Source organism: Halictus rubicundus, chromosome 15, assembly GCF_050948215.1.
Source record: "Halictus rubicundus isolate RS-2024b chromosome 15, iyHalRubi1_principal, whole genome shotgun sequence".
NCBI classification, from domain to species: domain Eukaryota; kingdom Metazoa; phylum Arthropoda; class Insecta; order Hymenoptera; family Halictidae; genus Halictus; species Halictus rubicundus.
In genome coordinates this window covers 2,569,345-2,597,219 of record NC_135163.1, presented here as the reverse complement: position 1 = coordinate 2,597,219, position 27,875 = coordinate 2,569,345, and the positions used below count along the sequence as shown (strand labels likewise).

The 27,875-nt window shown below is 41.6% G+C and overlaps 2 protein-coding genes and 2 long non-coding RNA genes across 4 annotated transcripts; 3 read left to right on the top strand and 1 right to left on the bottom strand.

Moving 5' to 3' along the window:
- Positions 1-262: 262 nt before the first annotated feature.
- Positions 263-1,783, top strand: LOC143361698 (uncharacterized). The gene is made up of 5 exons (XM_076801289.1): positions 263-371; positions 444-480; positions 557-747; positions 1,442-1,673; positions 1,770-1,783. The coding sequence occupies exons 1-5, from the start codon at positions 336-338 to the stop codon at positions 1,781-1,783; spliced, it is 510 nt and encodes a 169-aa protein (XP_076657404.1). The 5' UTR covers positions 263-335.
- A 321-nt stretch (positions 1,784-2,104) lies between these two features.
- Positions 2,105-2,407, top strand: LOC143361646 (uncharacterized). Its single transcript, XR_013083500.1, has 2 exons — positions 2,105-2,226; positions 2,292-2,407. It is a non-coding gene; the product is annotated as an uncharacterized LOC143361646 (long non-coding RNA).
- A 9,729-nt stretch (positions 2,408-12,136) lies between these two features.
- On the top strand, positions 12,137-14,646 carry LOC143361365 (calaxin-like). Its single transcript, XM_076800702.1, has 4 exons — positions 12,137-12,499; positions 13,525-13,635; positions 13,855-14,108; positions 14,406-14,646. The coding sequence occupies exons 1-4, from the start codon at positions 12,137-12,139 to the stop codon at positions 14,623-14,625; spliced, it is 948 nt and encodes a 315-aa protein (XP_076656817.1). The 3' UTR covers positions 14,626-14,646.
- A 1,350-nt stretch (positions 14,647-15,996) lies between these two features.
- Positions 15,997-21,814, bottom strand: LOC143361368 (uncharacterized). The gene is made up of 2 exons (XR_013083442.1): positions 17,417-21,814; positions 15,997-17,384 (listed from the first exon to the last, which is right to left on the bottom strand). It is a non-coding gene; the product is annotated as an uncharacterized LOC143361368 (long non-coding RNA).
- Between the last annotated feature and the right edge of the window lie 6,061 nt (positions 21,815-27,875).

The window sequence follows — 27,875 nt, the reverse complement described above, 5'->3', positions numbered from 1 at the left end:
TAGTCTAATCGAGAATAATATTATATATACGAATTCTTTAAACCTGTTTCCCACCTATAATCCCGATATTAACGGTATGGGCCAAGTATAGTAAATATTGCTCAAAATTATCAGAGGGACATTATTTCTTTCGTTCGCTAGAATCATCGTACGCGTCAATTCGACGCCTCGAGGTACGATCGATAGTATCCGGATGTTTCCAGCGAATATTTTGAAAGCTATAGCATGCCGCGAATTTTCAACACCTGCGCCGTGCCTATAAAGGCGATCGTTAAACGCGATGCAATCATCGATCGATTTCTCTTCGCGGAAGTTCATGGGTCTATCCAGGAGAAATGAAACTCTCGATGCTGTTGCTGTTCGTCTTGCAAGTGAGTCTCGATGAGTTTGCTCATTTAATACTTCTCGATCAGATACCCTAATCTTGATTAACACGTTCCCAGGCCCACTGCGGTGTCCTCGCTGCCTTGGAGTCGAAAGGTATTTAAGAATTCACAGATATGGAGTAAAGATGAAATTTGAAAGCTTTTGTTTTTCGTTTGAATTGTTTTATTAGAGAATGGGACAGAATTGGGTGAACAGCGTAGCGCAAGGGTGCACAGGGTTGCCAGCAATGATTTTTTGGAAAACGAGGACGATATTTATGGGAAAAACATCATGGACCCGGGGACGACTGAGCAAACATTTCCATCTGGCAGTAGGAGACGCGAGAAGTTGCTCGAGCGGACTGATTCGACTCAAAGCGAGGTCAGAAATTGACTTGCGTTACTATATTAAAGCTATGTTCACACTGAAGCAACGTAGAAAGACTTTTTCTTCTTCTTTTATTCTTTTTGTAAAAGTATCGACTCTTTCGAGACTCGTGCAATATCGACTAACTAAAAGTTGCTCGTTTTTGCTTCTGTGTGGACGCAGCTTGACGGACACTTGTAGAATCTATAGGAAAGCATTCAGAGAAATAAAATTTTATTTGAGGGGTCAAAGTATTGTGAACAGTACAAAATCTCCTGTTACAATTTGTACAAGCTGTTTCGAATACGCTCCGCTCCCATGGACGTGTTATGTCGCGACGCCCATACTGTTTGTATAAACTCACAGACGAGTCATCTTGCAACGCAATGCAATTGACTTATCTCGCGCAATTCCGCTTTTGCGATGCCACGGACGAGTTATCCCGCGACACAATAGCGTTCGAACGATACCACGGACGACTTATCTCGCGCCACAATTCCGCTTTTGCGATGCCACGGACGAGTTATCCCGCGACGCGATACAGTTCGTGCCATACCACGGACGAGTTATCTCGCGCCGCAATGCCGTTTGTGCGATGTCAACTCTACTATCCCGGTAATAATAATTATTGCGTCGCGGCAATACACTGAAAACGGAGCATCTATAACGATAAAGGAATATGATAGGTGAGGACGGCTTTATTTTTCAGACGGAAATGTTTAAGTATTTGAGAACTATTTTGAAAGTACTGTCCCGTGACGGGATCATCGCGTCAAGGAATGTTGACCTCGCACTAAAAGAGCAGGCGGAAGCGATCAAGTCATCAGAGTCTATTAAATCGCTGCCGAGGAACGCTATCTTTTCGAGGAATCTGCTTAATCTGCCAGGAGAAATGGATATTTACTATTCGGACGACCGGGATGCCCAAAAGAGCAAGCCTGGTATATCTCATTTTCTCTTACGTCAAACTTGTATCAACTGAATAGTAATTCTCTGTACACTGGAGTAAAATAAAAATTTATTTCCTTTCTCAATAGATTTAATAGATTGACAATAATATAACAGTGTTTTTAAATTGTTCTAATGTTTTAACCCTTCTGTGTTATGAATTCAATGAATCGTTCACGAAGGAAATTAATTTTTAATATAACATCTCTCTGTGCGAAAAGATATATTAGCCTAAATTATCAAAAAGATTATCAGTTAAATGTGAAGTAAAATCAAAGGTATTGAACAGATGTTATACATTTTTACGTCCTCTGTTCATTTCAAATTAATAGAAGATTAATAAGACTAAGGATTAACTTTGTTGAACTATATATTTATCTTGATTTTTTTTCGCTTTGCACGTATGCATTTAGAACACGACTACGTTGCAAAATGGAGCGATTCCGAACCGAAGGTGATGAATATCGATCGATATCTCGACAGACTGTTGACGGAGATTCAAAACCACGTAACATGTATTCGGAACGTCCTCGAGAGGCTTTGTTGGTAAGCAGATCGAATAAAACAGCGAAAGCATAGGTGCTATCGAGTAACATGTGCACGCGTTTCAGGAAACATCGTTCGAAGACACCGCCTCAACCGGAAGTCGACAACTCGAGGCATCCTCCGACAAAACAATAGAAACGACACTTTAAATCGAATTTCGAAATCGACTAGTAAAATGCGTATTTGATTAAGCGATGTGTTAATACATGTGTACGTGCATACCACACTACAAATAACGTTAATAATGTTAACATTGTACTTTCTTTGGTGAGAAATAAAGAATATTAACTACAACAAATTAATGTGTTCTTCCTTACCCACATTCAACGTGAATATTCGGTATTTGAATTAAATTAATGTCTTCGAAAATTTTGGGAACAGCCAAATTTTTGAAATTGGCGCAAAAATTTGGTGCCACCTCTTTTGCTATCATGTTCTCCTAGTAGAAATCTGAAAATTCAGAAAATTTTTCGAAAATTCCGAAAATCGAACTTTGTATTAGGAGAATATGATATCGAAGGAGGTATCCGAATTTCAGTAGTACAAGTCAACGTCAGGCCAGACGCTCGAAAATTTTCGAAATTTCAGTGGTACGAGTCAACGACAAGCCAGACGGTCGAACATTTTCCGAAAATTTTCGAAAATTTAACTTTTGTATTAGGAGAACATGATATCGAAGGAGGTATCCGATTTTCAGTAGTACAAGTCAACGTCAGGCCAGACGCTCGAAAATTTTCGAAATTTCAGTGGTACGAGTCAACGACAAGCCAGACGGTCGAACATTTTCCGAAAATTTTCGAAAATTTAACTTTTGTATTAGGAGAACATGATATCGAAGGAGGTATCCGAATTTCAGTAGTACAAGTCAACGTCAGGCCAGACGCTCGAAAGTTTCGAAATTTCAGTAGTGCGAGTCAACGACAAGCCAGATGGTCGAACTTTTCCGAAAATTTTCGAAAATTTCACTTTTGTATTAGGAGAACATGATATCGAAGGAGGTATCCGAATTTCAGTAGTACAAGTCAACGTCAGGCCAGACGCTCGAAAATTTTCGAAATTTCAGTGGTACGAGTCAACGACAAGTCAGACGGGCGAATTTTTCCGAAAATTTTCGAAAATTTAACTTTTGTATTAGGAGAACATATCGAAGGAGGTATCCGAATTTCAGTAGTACAAGTCAACGTCAGGCCAGACGCTCGAAAAATTTCCGAAATTTCAGTAGTACGAGTCAACGTCAAGGCAGAAGGTCGAAATTTTTCCGAAAAATCGTATTTTCAATTAGAAAAATCGATTGACGGAAAATTGAGGGTTCAATAATTAAATACGCAGATACATACGTTTTTTCATTACATTATATTTATTTATTCATTTTCGATTCTTACATAAAATGATTATGCCAAAATACAATATAAATGTTTATATGTAATATGGATTTCTCATCGGTAACCACGTTATCGCACATGGAAACGTCGAGTAATTTTAGATCAGCGTTACCCAATAGTAGGCTCGAGAACAAATTGGTAACAAGTATCCGGATTTAGCTGCAAGATGCGCCACAGGCGAGGTACAGGAGTAGATCCAATCACCATATGGAGTTTCGTGTCGCACGATCTGAAATACCGATATCGTTAACAATTATATTTCTTAAGCCCGCTGCTCTGACGAATAATAAATGTTGCAACTAGATCCACGTGAACCTTAGACCATATACCTATAATAAATTATGAAAATCCGAACCCCGTACACGAGTACAGCCTAACGACCTCTTACACGGGTGCAAATCCAACGCGCCCACGAGAGCAAACCTAACACCCGCTCAAGAGAGCGATGTTACCACCGCACACTACCGCGGCCTAAACAAACCAGAGACATTTCATCAATTCGACAAGAGCAAGATAAAGAACCCAAATCGAACTTGAAGCTATTGATATGTACCTCGCGTGCTCTGACGGACCTCCATTCTAAACGAAATTTCAAAAACGGTCATTTAACCGCGCGTGGCAGGTTTAGTGTTAAGAAAAGGAACTTTTCAAAAGTTCAGAAGCAAAAATTGGAAATCCAGAAAAACAGTTGATGTTCATTGAATGAAGAGGTACTCCGAAAAAAACTGTGTTTCAGTTAATTATTGAAAGGAGCTTACCAAGAAGGTGAAGGTGGGCCCACGGTAAGCAAGGAAAGCATTGAAGGTCCCTTGGCCCGTCCCGAGCTAGCCTAAAGTAAATTCAGACACAATCAAAATACATACACAAGTTTTTATAATTAGTAAGTCTTCAATTCTATTTTACAAAGATATCGCAAATTGTAAATGAGCAGCTATTAGCTCGATATTATTCTCTATTTGTAAGATACTAGAAGTTCTTACAAATAGAGAATAATACCGATTGCCCAGGTCTCACCACGAGGAGGTTGCTGCACAAGAGACCCGAAAGGAAGCCAGAAGGAATTCAATACGCTTCCTTCTGACTCCCTTTCTTACAACGACGATTTATAATCTTGCAAACTAAATTTCGCAGATCGCTAAATGGAAAAGATTACTTTTCCACAGAAAGAAAAGTTCACTTTTCCATTTAACGTATGTCGAGTAATTATTGCGGGGGAAAGGTGTAAATCGGAGAAGAAGTCTCCGATCCACGGGGGATCAAGAACGAATCAGGCAGAAGGCTCTGATTCTTTCAAAGCAAGAAACAAAACCGAACCAGAGCAGAAGGCTCTGGTTCAAGGGTTACGCGACGCGTACAATGCTTACAAGCTATCTGCCGACCAGTACGGTACCCGACGCTTCCTCACAGAGAACGATGGCCAGGGACGCCTCCACCTTTTGGTAGATCAACCTAACCCCAACTACCCGCCACGAGCAACGCTGACGCAACAAGGCGACGGAAAGACTTATGGGGAATAAAACCCCTGCTCCCGGCGCGAGCCACGTCAGCGTCGACATGACTTAGGCAGACAATTTTACGAAGGAAGGGTTCTACCTGGCGAGTACTGCTCCCTGACCATCAATTCTCAGTGCATCCACGCCGAATATCGCAACGTGGACCGGTTCAAAACTTGCAAGCAAGGTCCGACACAGCCTTCTGCTGTGTCGGAGTTAACAATCGAGTCGAGCAAAGTGAATTTAGGGCAATAATTACTCGACATAATTACAACGACGATCAAATATCTTAATAACTAATGTACGCACGCAAGTCGAGCAATTATTGTGGGCAAAAATGACTGGCCACAGCAGAAGGCTGTGACCCAAATCAACAAGCGAATTTAACAAAATGAATCTAACACAATAATTGCTCGACAACTAATACTAACTTACAAATAAATCGGCGTCTTCTTTCGATTCGGCATCTTCTTTCGATTCGACGTCTTCTTTGGAATCGGTGGCGTCTTCTTCCGATTCGGCGTCTTCTTTCGATTCGGCGTCTTCTTTCAATTCGGCGTCTTCGGTCGATGCGTTGTCTTCGGTGGATGATAAATAAGACCAGCTGAAGCAGACAAATCATAATTAGTCTCAATTCAATGCAGGAACAAAAATAGAAGAACACGATGAATAGGAGAAGAAACGATGAGAATAAAGAAACGATGAGAATAAAGAAACGACGAGATACAAACCCTAAACCCCGTACACGAGTACGGCCTACCTAACATGCACAAGAGTGCGAATCTACCAGCTCACGAGAGCCCACCTAATACCAGCTCACGAGAGCCAAGCTAACCCCGCACACGAGTGCGGCCTACCTACCACGCACATGAGTGCAAATCTACAAGCTCACGAGAGCCAACCTAATACCAGCTCACGAGAGCCAAACTAACCCCGTACACAAGTACGGCCTAACCGACAACAAACCAAGAAGAGTAGATGAAGTCAGAACTTCAATCTACTGAGATGGCGCTTCGGGTCGCCCCGGGTTCGCCAATACCCGTACTCACCCCCAGCAGTGAGCCCCTGAGGGACCTCCGTTCGGAGGAATACCAATTTAAAACCAGATATATAAATTTTAAAATAAGAACTTTTGAAAGTTCAGAAGTAATTTTCAATTCGAAAGACGAATAATTTCAATCAAAAATAACGAACGAAATTGGGACGCAACGACCTATAAGCTAGGGTCGCCCCGGGTTCGCTAATACCCGTACTCACCCACGGGCCCCACCCGTGAATGAGCCACTGGGGGACCACCTCCGATCGAAGGAATTCCAATTTTATGTCAAAAATAAAATATAATATAATTTCAAGGAGAGAAACTTTTGAAAGTCTCGACGCAAATTCGGATTAGAAACACAGAAATAATACTTGACGGCGTTCGTTGAATGAACACGAATTCCAAAACAGAAAGTGTATATCTGAATTGTTACTTACAAAGAGCTGCTGAAAGTTGACCAAGGTGAGCGGAGAAAGCTTCCAAGAACCTCGCCGTTTCCAAGAAGCCCACCCCGAGCTAGCTTAAGGTGGACCAGGGATGTTTTAAATGACCGTTGGTCCACCTTAAGCTAGCTAAAGGTAGACCAAGGTCATCCAGTGATGTCCAGTGCAGCTTTGGAGGGCCCCTGGTCAACTGGAAGGTAGGCAAGAGTGAGCCGGGGTGGTCAGGGTGGGCCAGGGCGGCTCCAAGGTCCTTTGGCCTTCTGGTCCCGCAGCACTTCCGCTCTCTTCTAAGTGCGCACTTCGACTGACTGACTGAGCGCGGCCGCAGAGTTCAGTTGCGCGGTGCGCGGTGCGCAGCTCTCCCACCCCAATTAATTTCGGTAGATCTCGATCGCCGTGATAATAATTGTTGATAAATTTGTTATTTCTGGCTGTTTAATATTTACAACAATTTCTTTTGGTAATGATACCAACAAGCACTCCCTTGACCATCTTGCCATCAATTTATTTAGTAAAAATAAATTATACAACTCGAGATACAGAATAACTTTTAAGCCATCAATATTCGCACGCATTAATTTATCGGACACAATTCACTGGTAAATTGATTATTTCTAGTTGGTCAATGTTTATAACAATTCTTTTTGCCAATTATGTCAACAAGCACTCCCTTGAGCATCTTGCCGTCTAATTATTTAGTAAAAATAAATTATAGAACTCGAGATACAGAATAACTTTTAAGCCATAAATATTCGCACGCATTAATTTATCGAACACAATTAACTGGTAAATTGATTATTTCCAGCTGGTTAATGTTTATAACAATTCTTTTTGCCAACTACGTTAATAAACACTCCCTTGGCCACCTTGCCATCTAATTTATTAGCAAAAATAATTAATAGAACTTAAAATACAGAATAACTTTTGAACCATGAATATTCTCACGGTATTTCATTTGCTATTTCATTTGGTATTGCATTTCGTGCGACACAAAACAGCATAAGATGAAATGACTGAACTGGCGGCCTATTCCTACATCTCGTCTGTGATATTAGTTCCACAATATTAGTTCCGACCGATACGGTAGGATATGACACAAAACTGGTAAGGGGGCTCTAGAGCCCGCCCGGATGTGAGACAAAAAAATACATTGGGTGATTGATCTACTCCTGTACCTCGTCTGTGCGTTTACATGGAATGTGAATTACGCGTCAGTAACTGTGTTATCGCACACGGTAACGTTCAGCAATTGAAGGTCAACGTTACCTAGCGGTAGACTCGAGAACCAATTGATAACAAGTTTGGTTTGACTGGAACAAGTTGGTAGCGAATCTTTTATTGTCAATGCGTGTTTTTGTCAGTGGTATTTCCTGTAGGCCTATGCCTCTGCATCGCATGATAATTTTCAGTCTTCATAATTTAGTCTTCTTCCTCGTCAAGCAGGTCTAAACCTGCGCGAAAATCTAGTCTTCCTAAATGTCGGTAAAATCTTTTTCAGCCCGTCAGCGTGATAAATAATAATGATGAGATTTGAAAAAAATTTAATGCTGTAGCACGCGCATACAATGAAACTGATAAATCGTTCCTATCGTTTAAATTGTTTGATCGATTCCCCTCTGTGACCATTGACGACGAGCAAGAAACAATCGCGACACCTTTGCCACTCGTTAACGGTAAGTCTGTTTACTAATACGATTAATAGATACTAGAAACAAAAACAAATCCACAATGCGATTGAATGGAAATAAGCTCATGAGACTGAAGATTCGAATTCACCATGTATAGGAACGTGTTGACCCGAGTTAAGGGTATCTTCTTATCATGTCTCTCAAAAGTGGACTATTTTCATGACTTTCTTCTTAAAAAATTACATACAATTCGATAGCGTTTTACACTGTGTTCGGACATTGTTCAATATAACAAAAAACGAATTTACATATTTTGTTGAATACATCGTCTGTCACGTTATTTTGCTGTGTTGACCCTGGGCGCCATAATCGAATATACATAATCTGAGAATGGGGTGATAAAATATAATACTAACATATTCGTCGTCAGTGTCACATGTACGCCGACCATGATTTTCTATGTCGTGTAAAGAAAGTCAAATTAATTTTATTATTAATAATAATTTTTTAAAATTATTGTCCCATTTTTCATACCGATCGTCCGCTGTGCGTCGCGACGTGGGTCCACAGAATCGATCAGCGTTCTCGTTTCGCATTCTATTTAGAACCGCATTACTCCGAGGCCACTATCGTGTGCGAAGTTCAGAGATTCTTAATCCTATGTTTGAAAGCACTCGTGTGACCTATTAATCCCGCGTACACGAACCTGGAAGACTCCAGATGGAGGTGATGGCGTGTATCCGGTGTCCGTCACGCGAACTAATTTCGAACGAGTGCTGCCCACCTCCGATAATTGAGCTCGAGTTTATACTAGAAACGGGATTAATTTCGATACGTACTCACACATTCAAGTTAATTTCGAAAGTTTCGCATCACGGTTTTCAGATACTACTCGCAAGCAATGTTTCGATCATTGTACTTGCAACGTACCTAATCTCATCGAGGTCAATCCAGAAAAGTTGTTGGACGAAAAAAATCAGTACAAATTCTAGGAAAATGTAAGAATATTCTTTCGTCAGTTTGTACGAAAATAGTGAATGATATAAAGAATGGAATTACTCGATGTAGCCCCCACTAGGTAGTACGACCTTTTTGAATTTCTAGGTGATCCCACTGCAGGCTTGATTAAAATAACATGAGTGATAAATTAAAATTAATTGTACTATATCTCGTATTTTTGTCATACATTCCTCATAAGTACTATTTCCACTGTTCAAATACACGCGCTATGTACGTATGTAAAATTATATTAGGCATCCGTAGTAAAAATGAAGTATATAGAACATTCAGTTCTTGCTAATACGCCTAAATCTGCGAACTGTCGGTAACATTGGGCGCGACACCGAAATGGTATGGGGTCTCTTAGAGACCACAAAGCCTGGACAGAAAAGCCCAATAAGATGCAATGTTCGTACTGATCTTAAGTCTGTATCAGTATCTTAATTTCTTACTCTTATTTCTTTTAAACAATTAATTAATTAATCCTATACTTCATTATCAAAGGGTGGTCAGATTGATGTCTTGCTGATTTACTGAAAAGCTTGATATACCGAATATTTCAGAACTTAATGGAGGATTCATATTTATCGCGTTCAGGTTCGAATTTGCATGGAAGTATGACTTCCATTTTCGTAAGTACTTACGGTATAGAATGTTCGAATTTAGTGATAGCGCCTGTTGAAACGCAACCGCTGCCATAAGTTGCAGCCGAGTCGCACGAGATACACTCGTTTGGGCGCACGAGTCTGCCACGATGATACTTTTCTCTTTTGTGACCATTCAACAAAGGAGATTAGGTATAAGTCTACGTCCTTTTCTCAATCAAGCATTAGTTTACGGAAAAATCTAGTTTTAACCTATTTCGTGAAAATTTTTTTAAACCAAACGGGCCAGTGTGAGGCAGTGGTAGGTGGGTTTATTGTTAACTGCGAAGGACTCTCGAATGGACCCGTAACCGAAGCAATTAGAGCACCATAGCGCGGAAACGGTGCAAATTGAACGGCACAGAACGCGATTGTTCTTCTCCGGAGATTGTTTCTCGGCTACCAGTACCAGGCACGATGCGATAAGATGGCCGGCTTCTCGAAACGAACGTTCCCGCTGTTATCCTGTAAACTGTAAACGGTTACAGACTTCGCGAAGAACTTTTCATATTTCATCTCGCAGCTAACGGGTTTCCGACACGCACCAATCCAATTCCGCTTAGGACTGCTGCACCTGCATAACAAAGCACATTATGCAAAACGATCCATTTAACCGTATCCACGTATCGTCGTGTTTGCACAACGAACCATTCGACCAGGGTTCACCGAACAATCTTCCGGAGAATGTCGACGTTCCACGAATTACGGAATTTCTATCCATTTAGTCCTCTAATAATCGAAGGATTCGCTCCGGGATCGAAACCGACGAATCGTTTCGCGTTATTGATCAATCGATCCGTAACCATAGCTTCTATCGTCTTATCGCAATCAATCTGCCCTCACGTCCGACCGCCTATAATTAGAACGAAATAGAAATGTTCGAGCGGCATCGTTCCTTCGCGCCAGATTGCGAACATTCCGAGACGTTTCTTTCGAGATCGTGCCACAAAGATAAACGTAAACAGAACGGTTTCGAAGAATTTTGCACCGGTGCAAATTAATTGATATATTAGGTGGTTGGAAAACCTCCTGCGAACGTGGAATGCTGAGCTCGAGACGATCAAGCCAGATACGACTTTACGATGAACTTTTTCGATTCGACGTCATCAATTAATTATTATTTCGATTTTTTGGATACCTTTGCGGTCGACTTAATATGTTAAATATGGTATTAACCCTTTGCGCTCGAAGCTATTTTAACTCCAACACGAAACATTTCCTCCGACCTAGTATGTTTCCCTCCTATATATTTCTTGTCGTGTTACACATACGAAAATGTTGCAATTTACTCGTACAATACCGAAGTGTTTAGTAATTTATTCAGTACAAACACATTTAATAATGTGAAAAATATTTTGAATAATGATACAACAATTTTTAGTGGCGCCTTAAGTCTCCATTCGAGTGCTAAGGGTTAAAGGTATTTTTTAAATTGTAAAGATCTGCTGTTTTTCTTTGCATTAATTTGCACAAGTATTCTCAGAAACTGATAGAGATCAACAGAAAGATATAGAATTATTTAACACTAAACCTACCACGGTCAAAATGACCGGTTCTCTATTTCATAATTATTGAAATTATAAAAACGAAATTATAAAAACGACTTCTTTATTTAAGCACATATTATAATGGAAATCGATCACAGTTTAAATAAATTCAATCTTCTGCATTTTATAAGACGTTTCACTTTTATATATTTTGTGCTTGGTAGGTTTAGTGTTAAGTATATAATAAAAAAGATCAAACTTAACAATCTCGACCAGGGCCATCGCAGCAGGTACCCAAGAAAACAGCCCTAGAAAACCTCTCTTTTCACATCAGCTCTCAACTATTTATATTCTGGAACAGTTCAAGTCCCCGTTAAAAAGAAGATGAAGGACTGTTTGATCTGCGTATGGTCATCAGGAGAGTATTTTCTTTGTTCACTTGTGTAACAATCACTGAGTCGCGACTTAATGAAATCGTTTCTACACTTACCTTTTCTTTAAGAAAATCTGGTTGCACAATTGATCCTAAGATAAGACTTCGTCCATTTTCACTTTACACTTCCAATCGACAAACTGTGATTCGTTCATAATCGCACGTTTGAGGGAAACACATTTTTAAGAACAAACAGAATTAAACCACTTTACAGTGTCAGAAAATTGTTGTGGTTAATATTTTCAACCTGAGGCACACATGCGGGCCAACGCGTTCACACAAAGTTAAAGTTATCTCTGCTTTCGAACATTTAATTGTACACTGCCGTAGTATACTGACACGACGTCGGAAATTTCTCAGAGATGACCGAAGAACGGAACGTCTCCTCGAACGCAAAGCCTCGAGCCGATCACGTCGTCGGCGCCGGCGTCGGCGTCGGCGTCGGCGTCGGCGTCGGCCTCGGCGTCGGCGTCGGCGTCGAGGGCAAAAGCGTCGCAGGGCTTCGCGCTGGTTCTACCCTGATGAAGAGCGTGTCTATCTTTCTGATGAGCGGCCGCAAAGCTTCCGTGGAATCGAGACGGTTAACTTCCGGCGGGACGAAGCACGAGCAACCCCGAAGAAGGCGACGCGCGAGAATGCCGGACGGAGGAAGCGGCGCGAGAAATTCCACCCACACAGTCAAACTCATTGAATCGCTCCGAAGAAAAACTAGATTCTCCTGGCAAGTAAACTCGTTAATCCCTTCGGGGACGAAGGACCGGTCGCGGTTTCTTTCGGCACGAAGGTCGCACGCCGCATGATACCTTCCTACGTTTATTGCTTTTTTATGCGCGCCTAGCAGCAGTCGATAACGAGAAAACAAAGCTGCCCCTATCTTAGGGTAGTACGAGTTTCATTTGTCGTCCAAGTAATAACATCGATTTTGTTGTAATTGTCTTTACGACTTCGGGAAATCAGCTTCGCTGGCCATGACAGACGATGATTGATTTAACCTTCCCGCGCTCGTTATATCTACATATTGCGATAGGTAATTTAGGTTGAGTTTTGTTATATATTATCAATAGAACGCCGGTATATTGTATACTCAATAAAGTTGGACAAAGTTATTGTTCCAGTAAGGTAATAATTCAAACAAATTTCGTTATTAATTTACGCGGAAGAGGTGAAAATATTTCGGTACAAAAATAACATGGAAACTGTTTTATGTCCAGGATAAACAGTTGATTTCGTTAAGCTCCAAGCTTTCTGTATTAGTTTTTAAAAGTTGGTTACACGGAAACTGTTTATACAATTAGAAGGCCTTTTATGAAAAATCGTTTGTATTAACCCTTAGCACTCGAATGGCGACATTAAAAATTGCTACATTATTATTCAAAACATCTTTTACATCATTAAATTTGTTTGTATTTAATAAATTACTAAACATTTCAGTATTGTAGGAGTACATTCCACCATTTTCGTATGTATAATATGAAAAACAAAATACATAAAAGGGAAATATTCTAGGCCGGAGGAAATGTTTCGATTTGGAATCAAAAAAGCTTCAAGTTCAAAGGGTTAATTGCAAACATAGCAACCAAACGGGAATTTATTCGTCCCTTCAACGGTTTTATTAATGGTTTTACCGAAGTTCTTGTAGTATTTCAATTGTTTGAAATTACACCTACCCATTTTCGTCGTCAGCGCATGAAATTCCCAGTCCAGCGAAGAATCACTATGAATCTGGGCGGTGTTGAATTGTCGCAGGCAGGAATTGGACAATCTCTGCAAGCTCTACAAAAAGTTAACCAGTTCCGGACAGCAACAAGTAGGACAATCGTTCGTTATCGGTGGAAGGCAACAATCCAACCAGGCTATAGAGGTAGCGACACTTCGAATCATAGGAATTTTAAGTCGCGTGCGTGATCCTGTCATTTTCAGTCCGCGAGGAAGCATGCAACTCGCATAACTTTCCCACAATCGCGTCCCGTTCGCCGAGTCGATCTTTTTGTCGCATGTTCTCCAACCACTGTTGATCGTTGCTCGCGCTGTTCACCTGTCGGCCGGGAGGCTGTGAAAATGATCTCGTTGTCGTAACTAGGGTATCGACAGGACCGTGTTCCGGGATTTGCTGCACAACACGTTCAAAGTGATCACGGAAGACGCGCTGGTCGAGCGTATATTTTGCTGTTGGGATCGAGAGAACGAGGGGATCATTCGACTGGAGCCGTGGATCATGGATCTGGATCTCTATCTTCGTGGAAGTCTGCGGGAGAAGATCGAGTTCTGCTTCAAAGTCTACGACCTGAACAACGATGGCTTCATCACGAGGGACGAGATCTTCCAACTTTTCAAGTAAACATATTAGGTTGCTGCATATAAAATGTTCTAACGCTATTCGGTTTATAAAAATATATGTTATGGCAAAAAATACCTTTAAAAATTCGAGTCAGAATAGGGCACACACAGAAGCACTCTTTAACCTCTGAACCACAATGTCTGACGAGTATACTCGTCACGGAATAACATTAATTACTCGCTATTTACGCTGAAATTTTCGTCGAAACTGTGTTCATAAGCTTCAGAAATTTTCGTCAAAACTATGATCGTAATCTTCAGAAATTTTAGAGTATTTTTATTCACTTGCCGTAGGAAGTGTTTAATGAAGCAACCAGGGGAGGAAGATCCAGACGAGGCGGTGAAAGATCTATCGGAATTAGTATTGAAGAAACTGGACGTGGATCGTGATGGAAAAATCTCCTTTCAAGACTACAAGTTGGCTGTCATGGAAGAACCATTGCTCCTCGAGGCTTTCGGGCAATGCTTGGCTACGGATGAAAATTGTTCACGTATTATTGACACGTTGCAGTAAAGGGACAATACGAAGACTATACTGTACAAACAATTTGACCTTTCTTTCTGGACTGCTAAGTTTCAATAGCAACCAAGTGATCACATCGCAGCTAGGTTGCAAATTACAGTGTTTACTCGATATATGTCCGAAACACGAGTCTAGCCAGGGACATATGAGCCGTTTATTTTGAAAGTGGCCTAAGTCAGTTTGTCCATTACTTTTTGTTGCCCGTAATTACGTGTACAACTTCAAGTTAGCTGTCATAAACAACATTTGCGATTAAGTATATTCAGAGTATATACGATAATTTTGGACAGATAAGTTTTCGCAGTTAATTCAATAATTAAAACTATCACTTTGAAAGTAGCCTAAGTCCAACCCATTATTGATAATGTCCGACGGATATTATCAAAAAGTGCCGGATAGTAATAACTGTATTCTAAATGAAATGAAACAAGAGGATTTCATATCAACAAAATTTATGGAGGACGCAATTTTTAAAAGGATAAAGAATTCTAACGGAGAAACAATAAATTGGTTAAAAATATGCTAGATGCGTTTTTTGAGAGATGAACCATATAAAATTTTCTATAAGATATCAATGGATGAGAATGCAAAGTTTAAAATCCTGGATTTATTACCACGTCGGAGTAGACCAAGAAAGTTCGAAAATATTTTGACACCACTTTAGAAAAATATAAGATGAATTACAACATCGAAATGCAAGGACATAATGGACTTATTATGATACATACCACCGGAGCACGATGACTTCTTCAAATCCCTCCCGCATACACAAAATGTAGATGAGCAGTAAATTGTTATGTAATTTATGTAGTTAGAAAATGTCCTGAATAGCATAAATTGTGTTTCTGAAGTGTTGTAAAGATATATAAAGTAAATTGAGTACTGTTTTTCAATTTGAAGCATTTTAAATTATGTCGAATGGACTTAGGCTCTTTCAAATTTTATAACGAATCTGGTTGTTAACTTTGAAAGCGGCTTAACTCCATGTTTGGTAAGAAAACACATATTATTCACTTAATAATTGCTATTATTTTCATAGAAACTGTAAATTTAACTCTTTCAGATACACTTAAGCAGTATATGATACATTGGTATCCTATACGTATATTTTTAATTTTATTGAAACACAAACCCTTAAATATCTCAATTTAAGTATAAGTGGATTTAGGCCACTTTCAATAATTCTTTTCAATAATTTTAATAAGTTCGGAATAATGTAACAGCACTTTTAAATTCTTCTAATATCTAAACGCATAAAATGCTCTGGCTGCTTACGTCTTTCGGGGAAGGGCATGTCTCGAGAGATGATCGGAAAGATCGAGGGAGGCGGTTAAACCACGATCAAACATCGATCCTCTCGACAAACTTGTAATCATGGCACCTGCCGTTTATTAAAAACAAATTCGATAGTAACCGTAATTACAAACAATAATAATATTAATAATAATATAATATAATATTAATAATAATATAATATAATATAATAATATAATAATAATAATAATAATAATAATAATAATAATAATAATAGTATAATTACAAAATACGTTCGATCTGGCTTTCTTACAGCGTGCTTTGCTGAATCAGTCTTAACCCTCGGATTACCAAGCATCGAAATCTTTTCGTTCTCCATTTTCTCCCCGGAAGCGTTCTCTTCGTACGTGCTTTTCTCTTCGTAAGCTCCGTGGGTCTCGTTGTCTCTCGAAGAAAACGATCGATCGAACCGCCGATCCTCGACCGATAACCCGAAGGCTAATTTTAAACTATGAAACGTTTCTAGAGGTATGTTACAAGTGATGCACAGGGGTTTTCTTTTCTCTCTCTCTCTCTTTCTCTCTCTCTCTCTCTCTCTCTCTCTCTCTCTCTCTCTCTCTCTCGCGTAATCGAAACAATTGACTTCTTTCTTTCTTTCTTTCTTTCTCTTTTTTCTTTTTTTCCAACAGTGTCGCACGCAACAAAATACACACGTATGTATCTGGTTCGCATCGTATGGTACATAACTATACTTCCGGTTCCCGGGGACCCGTGCCGCGACCTCAAGGTTCCTTCGTCTACACTCGTCTATCTGTGTTTATGCGCGTATGTGTATGTTTACGTATGTATATACTACGTAGTTCTGTTCGCACGTGTTTGTATACATATATATGCATGTATATATATATATATATTTCTTCACTTTTATTCATTTGTTCGTTTCATATGTATATATCTGTAATAATTAATATACACGAACGAGCGCCTCTCGCGCTCGCAGAGTGGACGCCGCCGTCGGTTTGTATGCGTCGTTTCTCTTTTGTACAATTATCACTGGGACAGGGGTGGGGGGGGGGAGGTGAAACGTCGTTTCCGGTTGTACTAAGTTCGCTTAGTTGTCTCTCTTTGTACATACCCATCCGTAACCCGGCGGTACCGCTATTATATATACATTACATCGTTTATATTGTTCCGGTGTGCACCTTTACGCGTTTATAGTCGTGAACCACCGATCGGCCGACCACTCTGCGAGCGCGATCATTCGTTAAACGCGCTCCACGGAAACGAGCGGGATTTTTTCATATGCGCGAATTAAAAAATAAACGATCCACGGTCTCGTTTCGTCAGAGTGCTGAGATCTGCTGAGGGTATCGAACAACGATATTTCCTCCACTGTGACGCGAAACTAGCAGTCGGGTAAAACACTATTCCACCACCCTTCTCCATTTCCGCCACGATATTCCCATATCCGCGCGTGCGTCGATTAAATATTGTTACTCGTCGTTCCATCGACCCTTTGCGCTGTGACATCGTCTTAAACTCCAAACGAATATATCAAAATTTAATAGGGGTGTCGGTCTCGGGTCGGGTCGAAAAAATACTCGTTTGTCCGACCACCCCTGTGAATAAAAATAGAACACTGTTTCGCTGTTATCGAAACATAACGAAAGAGTGAAGATCTGGTCTGTCAGCAAATAGAAATTTCTACCGAGTAATTTCTTGAAATTCAGATTAGAGAATATGGCAGCTTGTCGAATATAGTGTTCATTCCCGTAAATACGTTTCTTCTGCAATTAGTTCACAAAAGGATTTGTGAAAAAGAAAAGGGTTTGTCGCGGAGCACTTGCGTTTGCGTCCGTCGAAATAGTATTTTACCCACTTCTAGAAACTAGACAACGAGGATTCGAGGAGGATAGACGCGATTTCTTCCGGTTTTTAGGCACTTAAACGTTGGGAGTAGTGTGGGGGAACCTTAAGGCGGGGGTCCGTCGTACGCCTATTTTCTATTTACAGTCTTGTCGGAGAGACGAGTGTTTTAATCTTCCTGGAGGAATCGTGCGTCGACGAACAACGTCGCGAGATCGATTGCTCGCCTGAATTTGACATCGAAAAGTTTGCACGACCATAACACGGGGCAGTCTCGTGTGAAAGTTTCAAAATTTAGCCATTTTGATCGATTTTTCAAAGCGATGGTGGACACAGAAGGAAGGTGGGTCTTTTGTTCCACCCATCCCCACCCGCTTCCACTCTGACCAATCAGCGCGGCGTTCCTCTCACGGGACTCCTTGCGAGTCGCGCACAGTACACCGCTACTCCGAATCATCGTTCTCCTCGAATCGTCATAACTTTGTCACTTCAATGAGTTCGAGCGTAAAATTTTGGGAAAATGTTCTCGAGGTTCTATACCGTCAAAAAGTACGATTAAGAAATCGATTTTTCACCCCTCCACACGAGACTTCCCCCTTAACACGTCGACCGTGGCATACGTCATACTTGCGCAGAATTATAATCGAATTACTCAATTTATAATTGCAAAGCAATTCAGTCGCATCGTATTCGACTATACTATAATTCGTAATTCAGATCTGTCATTTAATTGAATTATACAATGCAACGTGTTTCAGCCGCATTGTAATTCGATCACGCTCGCGATCACAGTAATCGGCAATTAAATTAATTGAAGAGTTTGAGTTATGTAATTCGATTACAATTGAGTTATCGCTACGAAATTCTACGGCTACGTGTGTGAGTGATGCAATTGTTCTTTGAGATTCGACCCTCGGCAGAACGTACGAGGGCTGTTCTTATAATAAAATCTTAACTTTTCGTTCGATTAAATAAATCAGCTTGGCCGGTCAACGTGTTAACTTGTCGCCCGTTCGATTTCTCTCTGTGGCCCCCGATTCTTTTCTCGCGATGCAACGCGATCAATTCCGTTTCACAGCCACCGCAGCTGGTCTGTCGTGCGGTTTTTCGATTGTTTCGACGTTCGAAGGGAAATCATCGGCGAGCAACGACACACGGACGGTGTTCGTCTCGACGGAAAAGTAACTGCCTACGCGATAGCTAGCTAAAAATAAGCACAACGGCAAAACAGACATACCGACAACTCAACGACATTTACAAACGTTAAAGTTCTGCGCACGGCCGGCGATATCCAGGCAGCACGCATGCAGAATTCATCCGTATCACACTTGCACGCATACACACGCGGCCAATACGGCACAGTGAACTATATCAAAATACACTTACGTTTCCTACGGAGTAATCGATTCCTTTTATATACATATATATGTATATGCTCGTGTTGTATGCACGCATTCACGCGTTTTCACATGTGTGTGTATGTGGGAGGGGGGCAGAGTGTATGTGCGTGTGTGTGTGTGTGTGTGTGTGTGTGTGTGCGAGTGTGAGTACTAGACACAGTGTAAAAATTGAAACGCATAGTACAACAATAATTTTCGATGGCGAACAATCATTCTAATAGCGTTATCCGTTAAAGAAGAATTAATCGCCAGTGTGTACGACGGCGAAGCCATTACCAGCGACGATTAATAATCAATCAAACCAATCGTTCGTAATAATTGTTAGCACGATGGTACGCTTCTATGAACGAAAAAAAAAAAGAAAAAACAAAATGGCATTGTGTATTCGTTTTACTCGTTTCACATCCCCCGCTCGCCGCTAATTCTATTTATCAATTTAATCGTTTCGATATTCCTGATCCACACATAATCGCAACATGTGTTATGCGCGTAACCGTAACGCCGAAGCAACTCTAACACTTTGCAATCGTTCGAAACGTTGATCGGTTTTTCGATTTCGTCGAACACGACTTTTAAACCAATCCGAAATCGAAAGTGTAAATACCGCCGAATGAGATTCATTAAATCGTTTCTCGATCAATTCGTTCGACCGAACTACGTGTCTACGCGTATTCGCCTCGATGACAATAAATATACGATAACAATAGAGCAGGATTTTATTCGTGAGGATCCTTGCAAAATGGTAAAATTGCTGCGACACCGAATCAATAAAACATTTAGTGTGTATATATACATATATATGTAGATATACAGGCTGTCCCGCAAATGTTGTATTTCCTCGAAAAGAATCATTCCTGAGATCATTTGCAGTAACTTTTTCCTTTGCGAAAATGTTCTCGGTGGCTTCGTTCAGGAGTTATTAACGAAAAACACGGACCAATCAGAGCGCGACTATAGCAGAGGGATCCCGCCATTGGCCGAGTCAGAATCCGCCTGCTATATCCACGCTCTGATTGGTCCGTGTTTTTCGTTAATAACTGCTTAACAAAGCTGAGGAGAAGATTTTCGCAAAGGAGAAAGTTACTTGAAATGGCGTCAGGAATCGCCTCTTTCAAGGAAGTACAACATTTTTGGAACACCCTGTATATGTATAATATATATGTATCATATATAGATATATAATATATTTATATTTCAGCGCGGGAATTACACGGATGCGCGGCGCACGTTAAAGACTAGCAATTATCGTTCTCTTAAAAAAAAAAGAAAAAAAACAGAAACTACGTTGTAGTTAGGTAAGACCATGTTCGGGCCGCCGAGGCGGCTGATTATCCTACCGGTATAGTTATCGATAAATCCTTCTCTTTACTAAAATATAATTATTACAACGTCCTTTGTTGCGTCAACGATCGGTCGGATTTGTGAAACGAATGCTCGTGACGACGACGACGACGACGACGACGACGACGACGACTTATCGACGAATGGATACAGTGAATATTTAAATGCTAAAAGAATGTAAATGTCGAGTATTAAATCTGAACACGTGGCTTGTCCGTTTAGAGCGTTAAAAGTGATGTTAGATTGTCGAAAACACTGTAAAATCTCGTTCAAAGTAGAAACGCACGAGTATCAAATGCAAGTACAGTCGTTCTTTGAGAGTCTTACCGGTCGAACGTAATATAGGAAATCTTTCTCAGATCTCAGTCTACGATCGGATAATTAGTAAATCCGCGAACACTCGTTCGCTTGTAAGTCGTACATAGCTCAAAGAGATCAATGAAATGCAAAATTCTGTAAAAATTAGTATAGTTTACTTTATTCTCAGTTCACCGGTGCTCTGGGAAGTAACCGTTTGTTTTCATTGAAAATTCCTTCAACTTCCCTGTGAAAATGTCAATTTCCAGAAACGTGAATTTGCAAAAACCGTGGACGTTTTTATATCACTTTGACTGCCAAACTAGAAACCTCAAAAATTCCATGAAATCAAAGTAGGTTATTTAATGAAATAAAAATAGAAAAAAATCAAATGTATGATATTGAGTAGTCCTCCAACTTTCTTGCGTTTTACAGTTCCTAATCAAATTTGCTACAATGAATATATTAATGTAAAAATTCATTTTAAAATACATGGCAGTCAACGTGTTAGAGCAAGTTCGACTTAATAAAGTCTAGCAAAGCGAACAATTTGACAAACTGAAATGTTCGAACTTCAGATTATCCTTTACTTAATGGATATTAAAATAGTAAGTTTTTATGTAATTCCTGATTTTCGTTAACGCTTGAAAACACGTATTGGGAACGTAGCAAGAACGAACGGGGCAGTATAATTCAGTCGGCTGGTCGTTTCTTTCGTTTTTTGAAGTACGCTATAGTCTTTTTGTCGATCGACTGGCAGTATGTGATGTAGGCAGTGTTCGGTGCAATCGCGTCGCCATCGTTGCATTTAACCTTCCTGACGAGGGACAAGGTACGAACGATTCGAGGCTGATACAGTTTTCCCCCCGTAGCATCGCTACTTGTCCGTCCCCTTGTCATCTCGAATCGTCGTATAATTACAGTGATTTCTCTATATATGTCGCCAAGGCCTGCTTGACAAACGTCGCGGAGTTATCCCCACTACCGTGGGGTATATCCCGTCAGGAACCACGAAGCTCGAGAGGACGTATGTCTCCTGCACGATACACGACGCTGACAAGACCCGTGTTGTTGACATATATCGAGAACTCACTGTAGTCGTGTCAATAATTTCGAACGCAACTTTGAACACGAGGACGCCTTATTGCGGCTCGATTTAGGGGATCAGAACTGGAGGCTCAAGTATAAAGCCCACCCGAGACAGAATGGTCTTAGACGTATTGTACTCGACACTGGGCAGCTCATCCGATTCGGAAGAAGATGAGCTGGCGGGTTAAAGGTCCTGTTGGACCGACGTTGACGCAACATACGGAATTAAAGATCAAGACTCTGTCGCTCCGCGCCACGATTATTTTGGCAATTATTGTACTCTCCTATATTTACAATTCTATCGTACACGTAATATATAAAGTCGTCGGCCATTTAACAACATAACGCCTAAATAACGTCACACCAGTATACAGGGAAAAGAAAAGAATGCACTTCTATTGACCCTGGTGCGCTGTTCAAGAAATTGCTTCACACGTTTTGAGAATTAAATGGGATCACAGTTGATATTCAATTCTGGACAAAGTCTAGTACTTAATTCGCCCGCAGTGCGTACAAACTATTCACCACTAATTGTTCAATTAGACCATATCACTGTACTGTTTAATCACTCGGTTTTTGATTGACTTTTGTCCACGATAGATCTGAAAGAGGACGTTCTGACGACCTTGGTATATTTTAACAGGAAAAGACGGTTTGCTTTCGAGTCAAATTGCAAGTGCACCAATTATGTAAATGATATAAATATGTCAACACTGGACTGGCATGGTTTTTCAGGTGTCCTGCTGTTAGATAAACAACGACCTAATTATATGTCGAGCGCTAAAGGCGAGTGGACGCAGCACTTCCTCCGTAGCGTCGCGTTTCCCACCCCGCCATCTTGTGGCACGTCCGTCACGAAACAGCTATACAATTTCCCCATGTTATCATCGCATTTTTATCCTCTGATCAGGAAACGTCACTACTCAATAGAAAATAGCATCCACCGTTTGATAACATTGCATCGCGGCCCTGAAACTACGCGACAGTAACGAGGAAAAACTGTATTTCCGTTACCGCTATCTCGTGGCGCGTTTAGCATTGTTCAGGTCCTCCAAAGAAAAGAGAGAAACGAGGGACAACACGAAAACGAGCTCTTACGCGAAGTGTATGTACATTATGTGCCAAGCGTCACGTGACCAGTCGCCATAAGTGTACGCTCTCGTGTTGTATCCTCCTCCCTCCTTTTTGGCCCTGAGTTAGCACCGGGACGCCAAACAATGAGAGCAAAGACAAAATAATTTCCACTGCTTCCGAATGGTCGCACTCTGTTACCTTTCCCACGGCGACGATACGGAGGGAATGCACGTTTCGCTCGACCGCTTTGCTCGTCGTTTGTTTATCCGAAAAATAAGATAGGACTCGTTAACACTAGAACTAGCAGATGCATCGAAATGAGACCCATTTCAGAATTTTCGTTTTTTAAGCACGGAAAGCAGATTTTGGAAATTCACTAACACGTTGAATGTCGGACCACTTGAACGTGATCCTAATGTGACGAGTATCGTCGAATATAGTCGGCGCAACATTGAATAATGTAATGATCCAACGGGTGTAACAAATATACACCTCGCACAGATTTACAGAAAAGACTCATTCTTTTCGAGAAATCGAAAGTTCCGTGTAACTTGATCGCTGTGTTAAATCTATAAATGCAGATCACGCGATCGTGTTACTTACAGCGTGTCTTGTAAATATGTAAATTAGCGTAAATTGAGCGATACTCCTACAAAACGTTTCGAACTTGCAATCAACGTGTTAAACAAATTCCATTTGTTCGTGTGCGCATGACGCTGAAGAGAATCGTGTCGAATCTGAACAACCGTAGTCTTGAGATTTTTATAAAAAAAATTAAGAACGAGTCGCTTTGACTACTCTATTATACTTCTAGTGCTAAAAGTCCGTCCGTACCAGCTCCTTTCGCGATCAAAATAGATTAACAAACAAATAGTCGCTCAACAAACACACACACACACACACACACACACACACACACACACACACACGCTCAGGCACTCACGCACATATACACATCGAGGGAGAGAAAGAGATGGCGAGACAGAGAGAATGGGAGAGAAAGAGAGAGAAAGGGAGAATGAAAGATAGAAAGAAAGAAGGAAAGAGTTTTTTTTCCGTGAGTCTCCTCCAGTTCGCAGATTTTGATGAAAATATACGCATGCGTCGTCGCCGTTTGCTCCGATTCTTTCGTAGGAAATAAATATCTCTGTGTTCGACGGACGCATGGGACGACGGCCTGTTATCACTCTCTTTCTCTCTCTTTCTTTCTCTCGAACACGTACACATACACATACATATACACTCTCTCCATCTCTCTGCCTTCCTCTCTCCTTCTTTCCCTCTGTCTGTGTTGCTCTTTGATATTTCATGGCCGTCGTATCGATGGAGAATCGAAAGGATCGGACATCGTGAAAAGAACCGAACGAAAGAAAATAGCGCGAACAATACACGCGCGTTGGACATCACTATGGTTCCAATCTACGCTCCGAGAGGACAGTTTCGTTCCTTGAAACTCCAGTTTATCTTTTCAAGTTGCCCCGAGCAGTCTCTCGGTTGTGCTTCGAAACAACAGTTAAGACGTATCTTATCGTTTCTCCGTAAACATTAGATTGTCATACATAAAATGCCCAATTTTCCAACACGCCAATATATACCAAGCGTTTCCGTAAAAAAATACTTTCATGCATGTCCGCACACTTTTGTCCAACGAGTTGAGCGAGTCGAGATAAACAGATGCTAGTCAATTCGGTGCGACACAGAGTTACTTGTTTCTCGGTTGGTTAACAACAAAAAAGAAAAATGGTGTTTCGTTTATCTACTCTCGTCTCGTTGGACCGAGTATAGATATCCTATATACAAATTTGAACTCCAGAAATTGTCTCTTGGAGTCGGCTCTCCATTTTGTTCGGCCCTGGCCAACGTTCCCGCAGACGAGCGGGGGAGAAGACGAATTACTGGCACGACCACCGGATTAAAAGATACATATTCTGTTTAAAATGATCGTTAAAAATCGGACATTTCACATGCAACAACCTAACGCACACGCACGCACCCGTTTTTTCTCGACGCTGCACGCGGCACGCGGCCATTGTCCGACAAATTTGCTTCCGTGGGTTTCGATAACACCAGGTTAAGAGGAAAAACAGAGAAAACGATTTCGGATAGAAAGAAATCATGTCTCAACAGTTTCTGTTCGCGCTCAGCCTTGCTCGACAGGGTGGATGAACGCGAACAGACGGATTCCGAGGGGTGAATCAGTTCGACGTCACGTGTCCCGTGCACGCACGACGCGTGATCGATTAAAATATAGATTATGTTCGCTTCGAATACAAAAATACAATTCTCGGTCGGAGACGGGTACAACGGGTATACGAGAGGCCGTATCCGCCTGTGCAATTCTTCTCGTTCGTATCGTCGACGATTCAACGGTACGAGTGTGCTGCACGCGCAAACATACACACGGAAACACATATTATAATCTACAGAGTAACACAGCGGCGCATCTCGGCCCTTCGACGAACACTTCGTCGAAGAGGCGACATCGTATTATACAGGTATCCTTCCATTTCGAGACACCGACCGATCACGTATCGTCGAAAAACGCACACCGTCGTCCACGAAGTGTCGGAACACCCTGCATAATTGTTCTGCACCTTCGGAAATTCCTTCAAACGATGGCTCAGATTTCATTGAATCAAATCTCGGAATCACTAGTTTTGACATAACAGAAGCAGACCTCTAAAACCGCTTGCTTCCCCCACCAACCTTTCTTTTGTGCACTTTTACGTACTTTCGAAGCGCGTCCTTTCTTCATGGTAACGGCGCTTATTGGAAGGGGATTTGCCTCGATCGAGGCAAATGTGCCCAGCACTGCAAACATTTTCTGCAGTATTTTTGCTACACCTCTTTACTTTAAGAGCGAAACCATCCTCCTAATTTTTGTAAAGATATTTGTTTAAAAGCTTTCTACAATATTAAAAACAATGACATTTAAAAACGTCCGAATACTTTGCAAACGAGGGTGTGCCTCGCGAGATACGTTCTCCCTCGGTGCGATAAAATTACATTCGCCCGGTTCTGGTTAAAATTTTCTGTGAAATCAAACTATTTCGATCACGAGTCAACTTCGAAAGGAAACGCAATTTCTATTCCACGCCGCGTTCGATCGGGGAACGACCCCGGCTTCTCGATCGTTCGCGAATAAGTACGGAACAGCTCGAACAAAAATATATTTCGAAACTTTCCAAAAATATATATCCGTTCCTCGCTCCAATTGACTTCGACGGGATTGATAGTATCGCACTGTCGCCGTCTAGCTCGCGGTTTGCTAAATAACTTGTATGTATGGCATTTTATTCGGAGTGAAGCGCGCGTTTGTTTGTCCACCTCTGGCTTCCCATTCTTTCCTCGCTTTACCCTGCATCGAAATCGCTACACTCGCTGGGAAGGTACTTTTTTCATTTCTCTCGATCGCGAGACCGATCAACGCGATAACTCCGTCCGCTCGATCAAGCGATTCGCAATCGTTCCTCTCGTCCTCAATCATCCTTCCGCCGTTTCTTCGATTCTTATTTTAGAAACAATACTACCTTTTCCTCCTCTCGCGGTCTATGTTCTCTGCTTTCCGTAGTTCAGCGACAAACTAATTCTTTCGTTCTTTCTCGTCCGTCAAATCATCTAAAAATATGACCTATATATATTTCTTCGTTTCCATTCAGGCATATATGTATATATATGTATATAATATAATGTATATACATATATATATACGCGCACGCATACTCTCTTTCTCTCTCTCTCTTTCTTTCCATCCGACTTCCTTTATTCCTGCGCTTGTTTCGCTCGAGACAAACCGTGAACCGCTTGTACATTTTCCTCGCGGCTGTCTGCATTTTCGGGCAGAACACCGGACGGTAATAGTTAAAAGAGAGCGTCCCGTTTCGACGATCGAAAAAGTTAGGACGAGACGGACGCGCACGACTGCTCGTAGAAAGATGGACAAGCGATCGCCGGAAGCTGGAACACCGGTGAAACAAGGAATACGCGCCGGTTTCCGAAATCATAAGCAGCAATTTTGCGCGAAGGACACCGACGACGGTGTCCGAGAATTGACTTGAAAACAGCGTCGGCCCTCCTCCGTGAGTTACGGAAAACAGAAAAACAAAGGAAACGAGCGCGTTCCGAACAACCGACGCAAACTCACGCAAAACATACCTAGCTGTACACGCTCTGTCCTCACACACAGACACACACAAGCAGATACACGCATACATACATGCACACAAAATACGCAATAACCTCTTCTCTGTCTTCATCAGCGAGGAAATTCAACGAATCCTAATCACTGGTCGAATGGAATGATCGACGGGTTTTTCCTTCGCGAGTACACAGACTGACGGACAGATGACACGCTTCTAGGATCCGACTCGTGTGGTACCCAATCGCCCCTTCTGCATCATCTGTTATCTGGGGACAGAGTGGTCTCACCGATCCAGTCGATCGTTTTCGCGATTGGATCGCTGTTCCAGCTTCACCAGCATCGAGTAAACCCCCCCTCTCTCCGTCTTCCTCCTCGTTCCGTGCTGATTCCACGTGAACCACGGCACAGCCTCTTTGGAAACTACGGGCATTTCCCAGCCCAGCCTAGGACTGACATCTTCTTCGACGGTCGATCCGCGACGCGACCCGTCGTATATTCCCGTCGGTATTGTCGACGCGACGCGACGCGACGCGACGCCGACGGTTTGTCGCCGGACCGCGGAGCATGATCGACGCGAGCACCTTTCTACTGTAGAATCGAGACGGCATGGCAGCAGCTTTCTCGTATCGAGTTCTTTCATCGCCGCGGCGTCGAGAAACGCGTCCGAGCCGCTCGGAAAATCGAAGCTCACAGACACACTCGGCGAGCAACGGAGAAATCGGCGAGACACCGGCTATACCAGCCGCCCCGCCGATTGCCGATTGGCCGATTCGTCAACT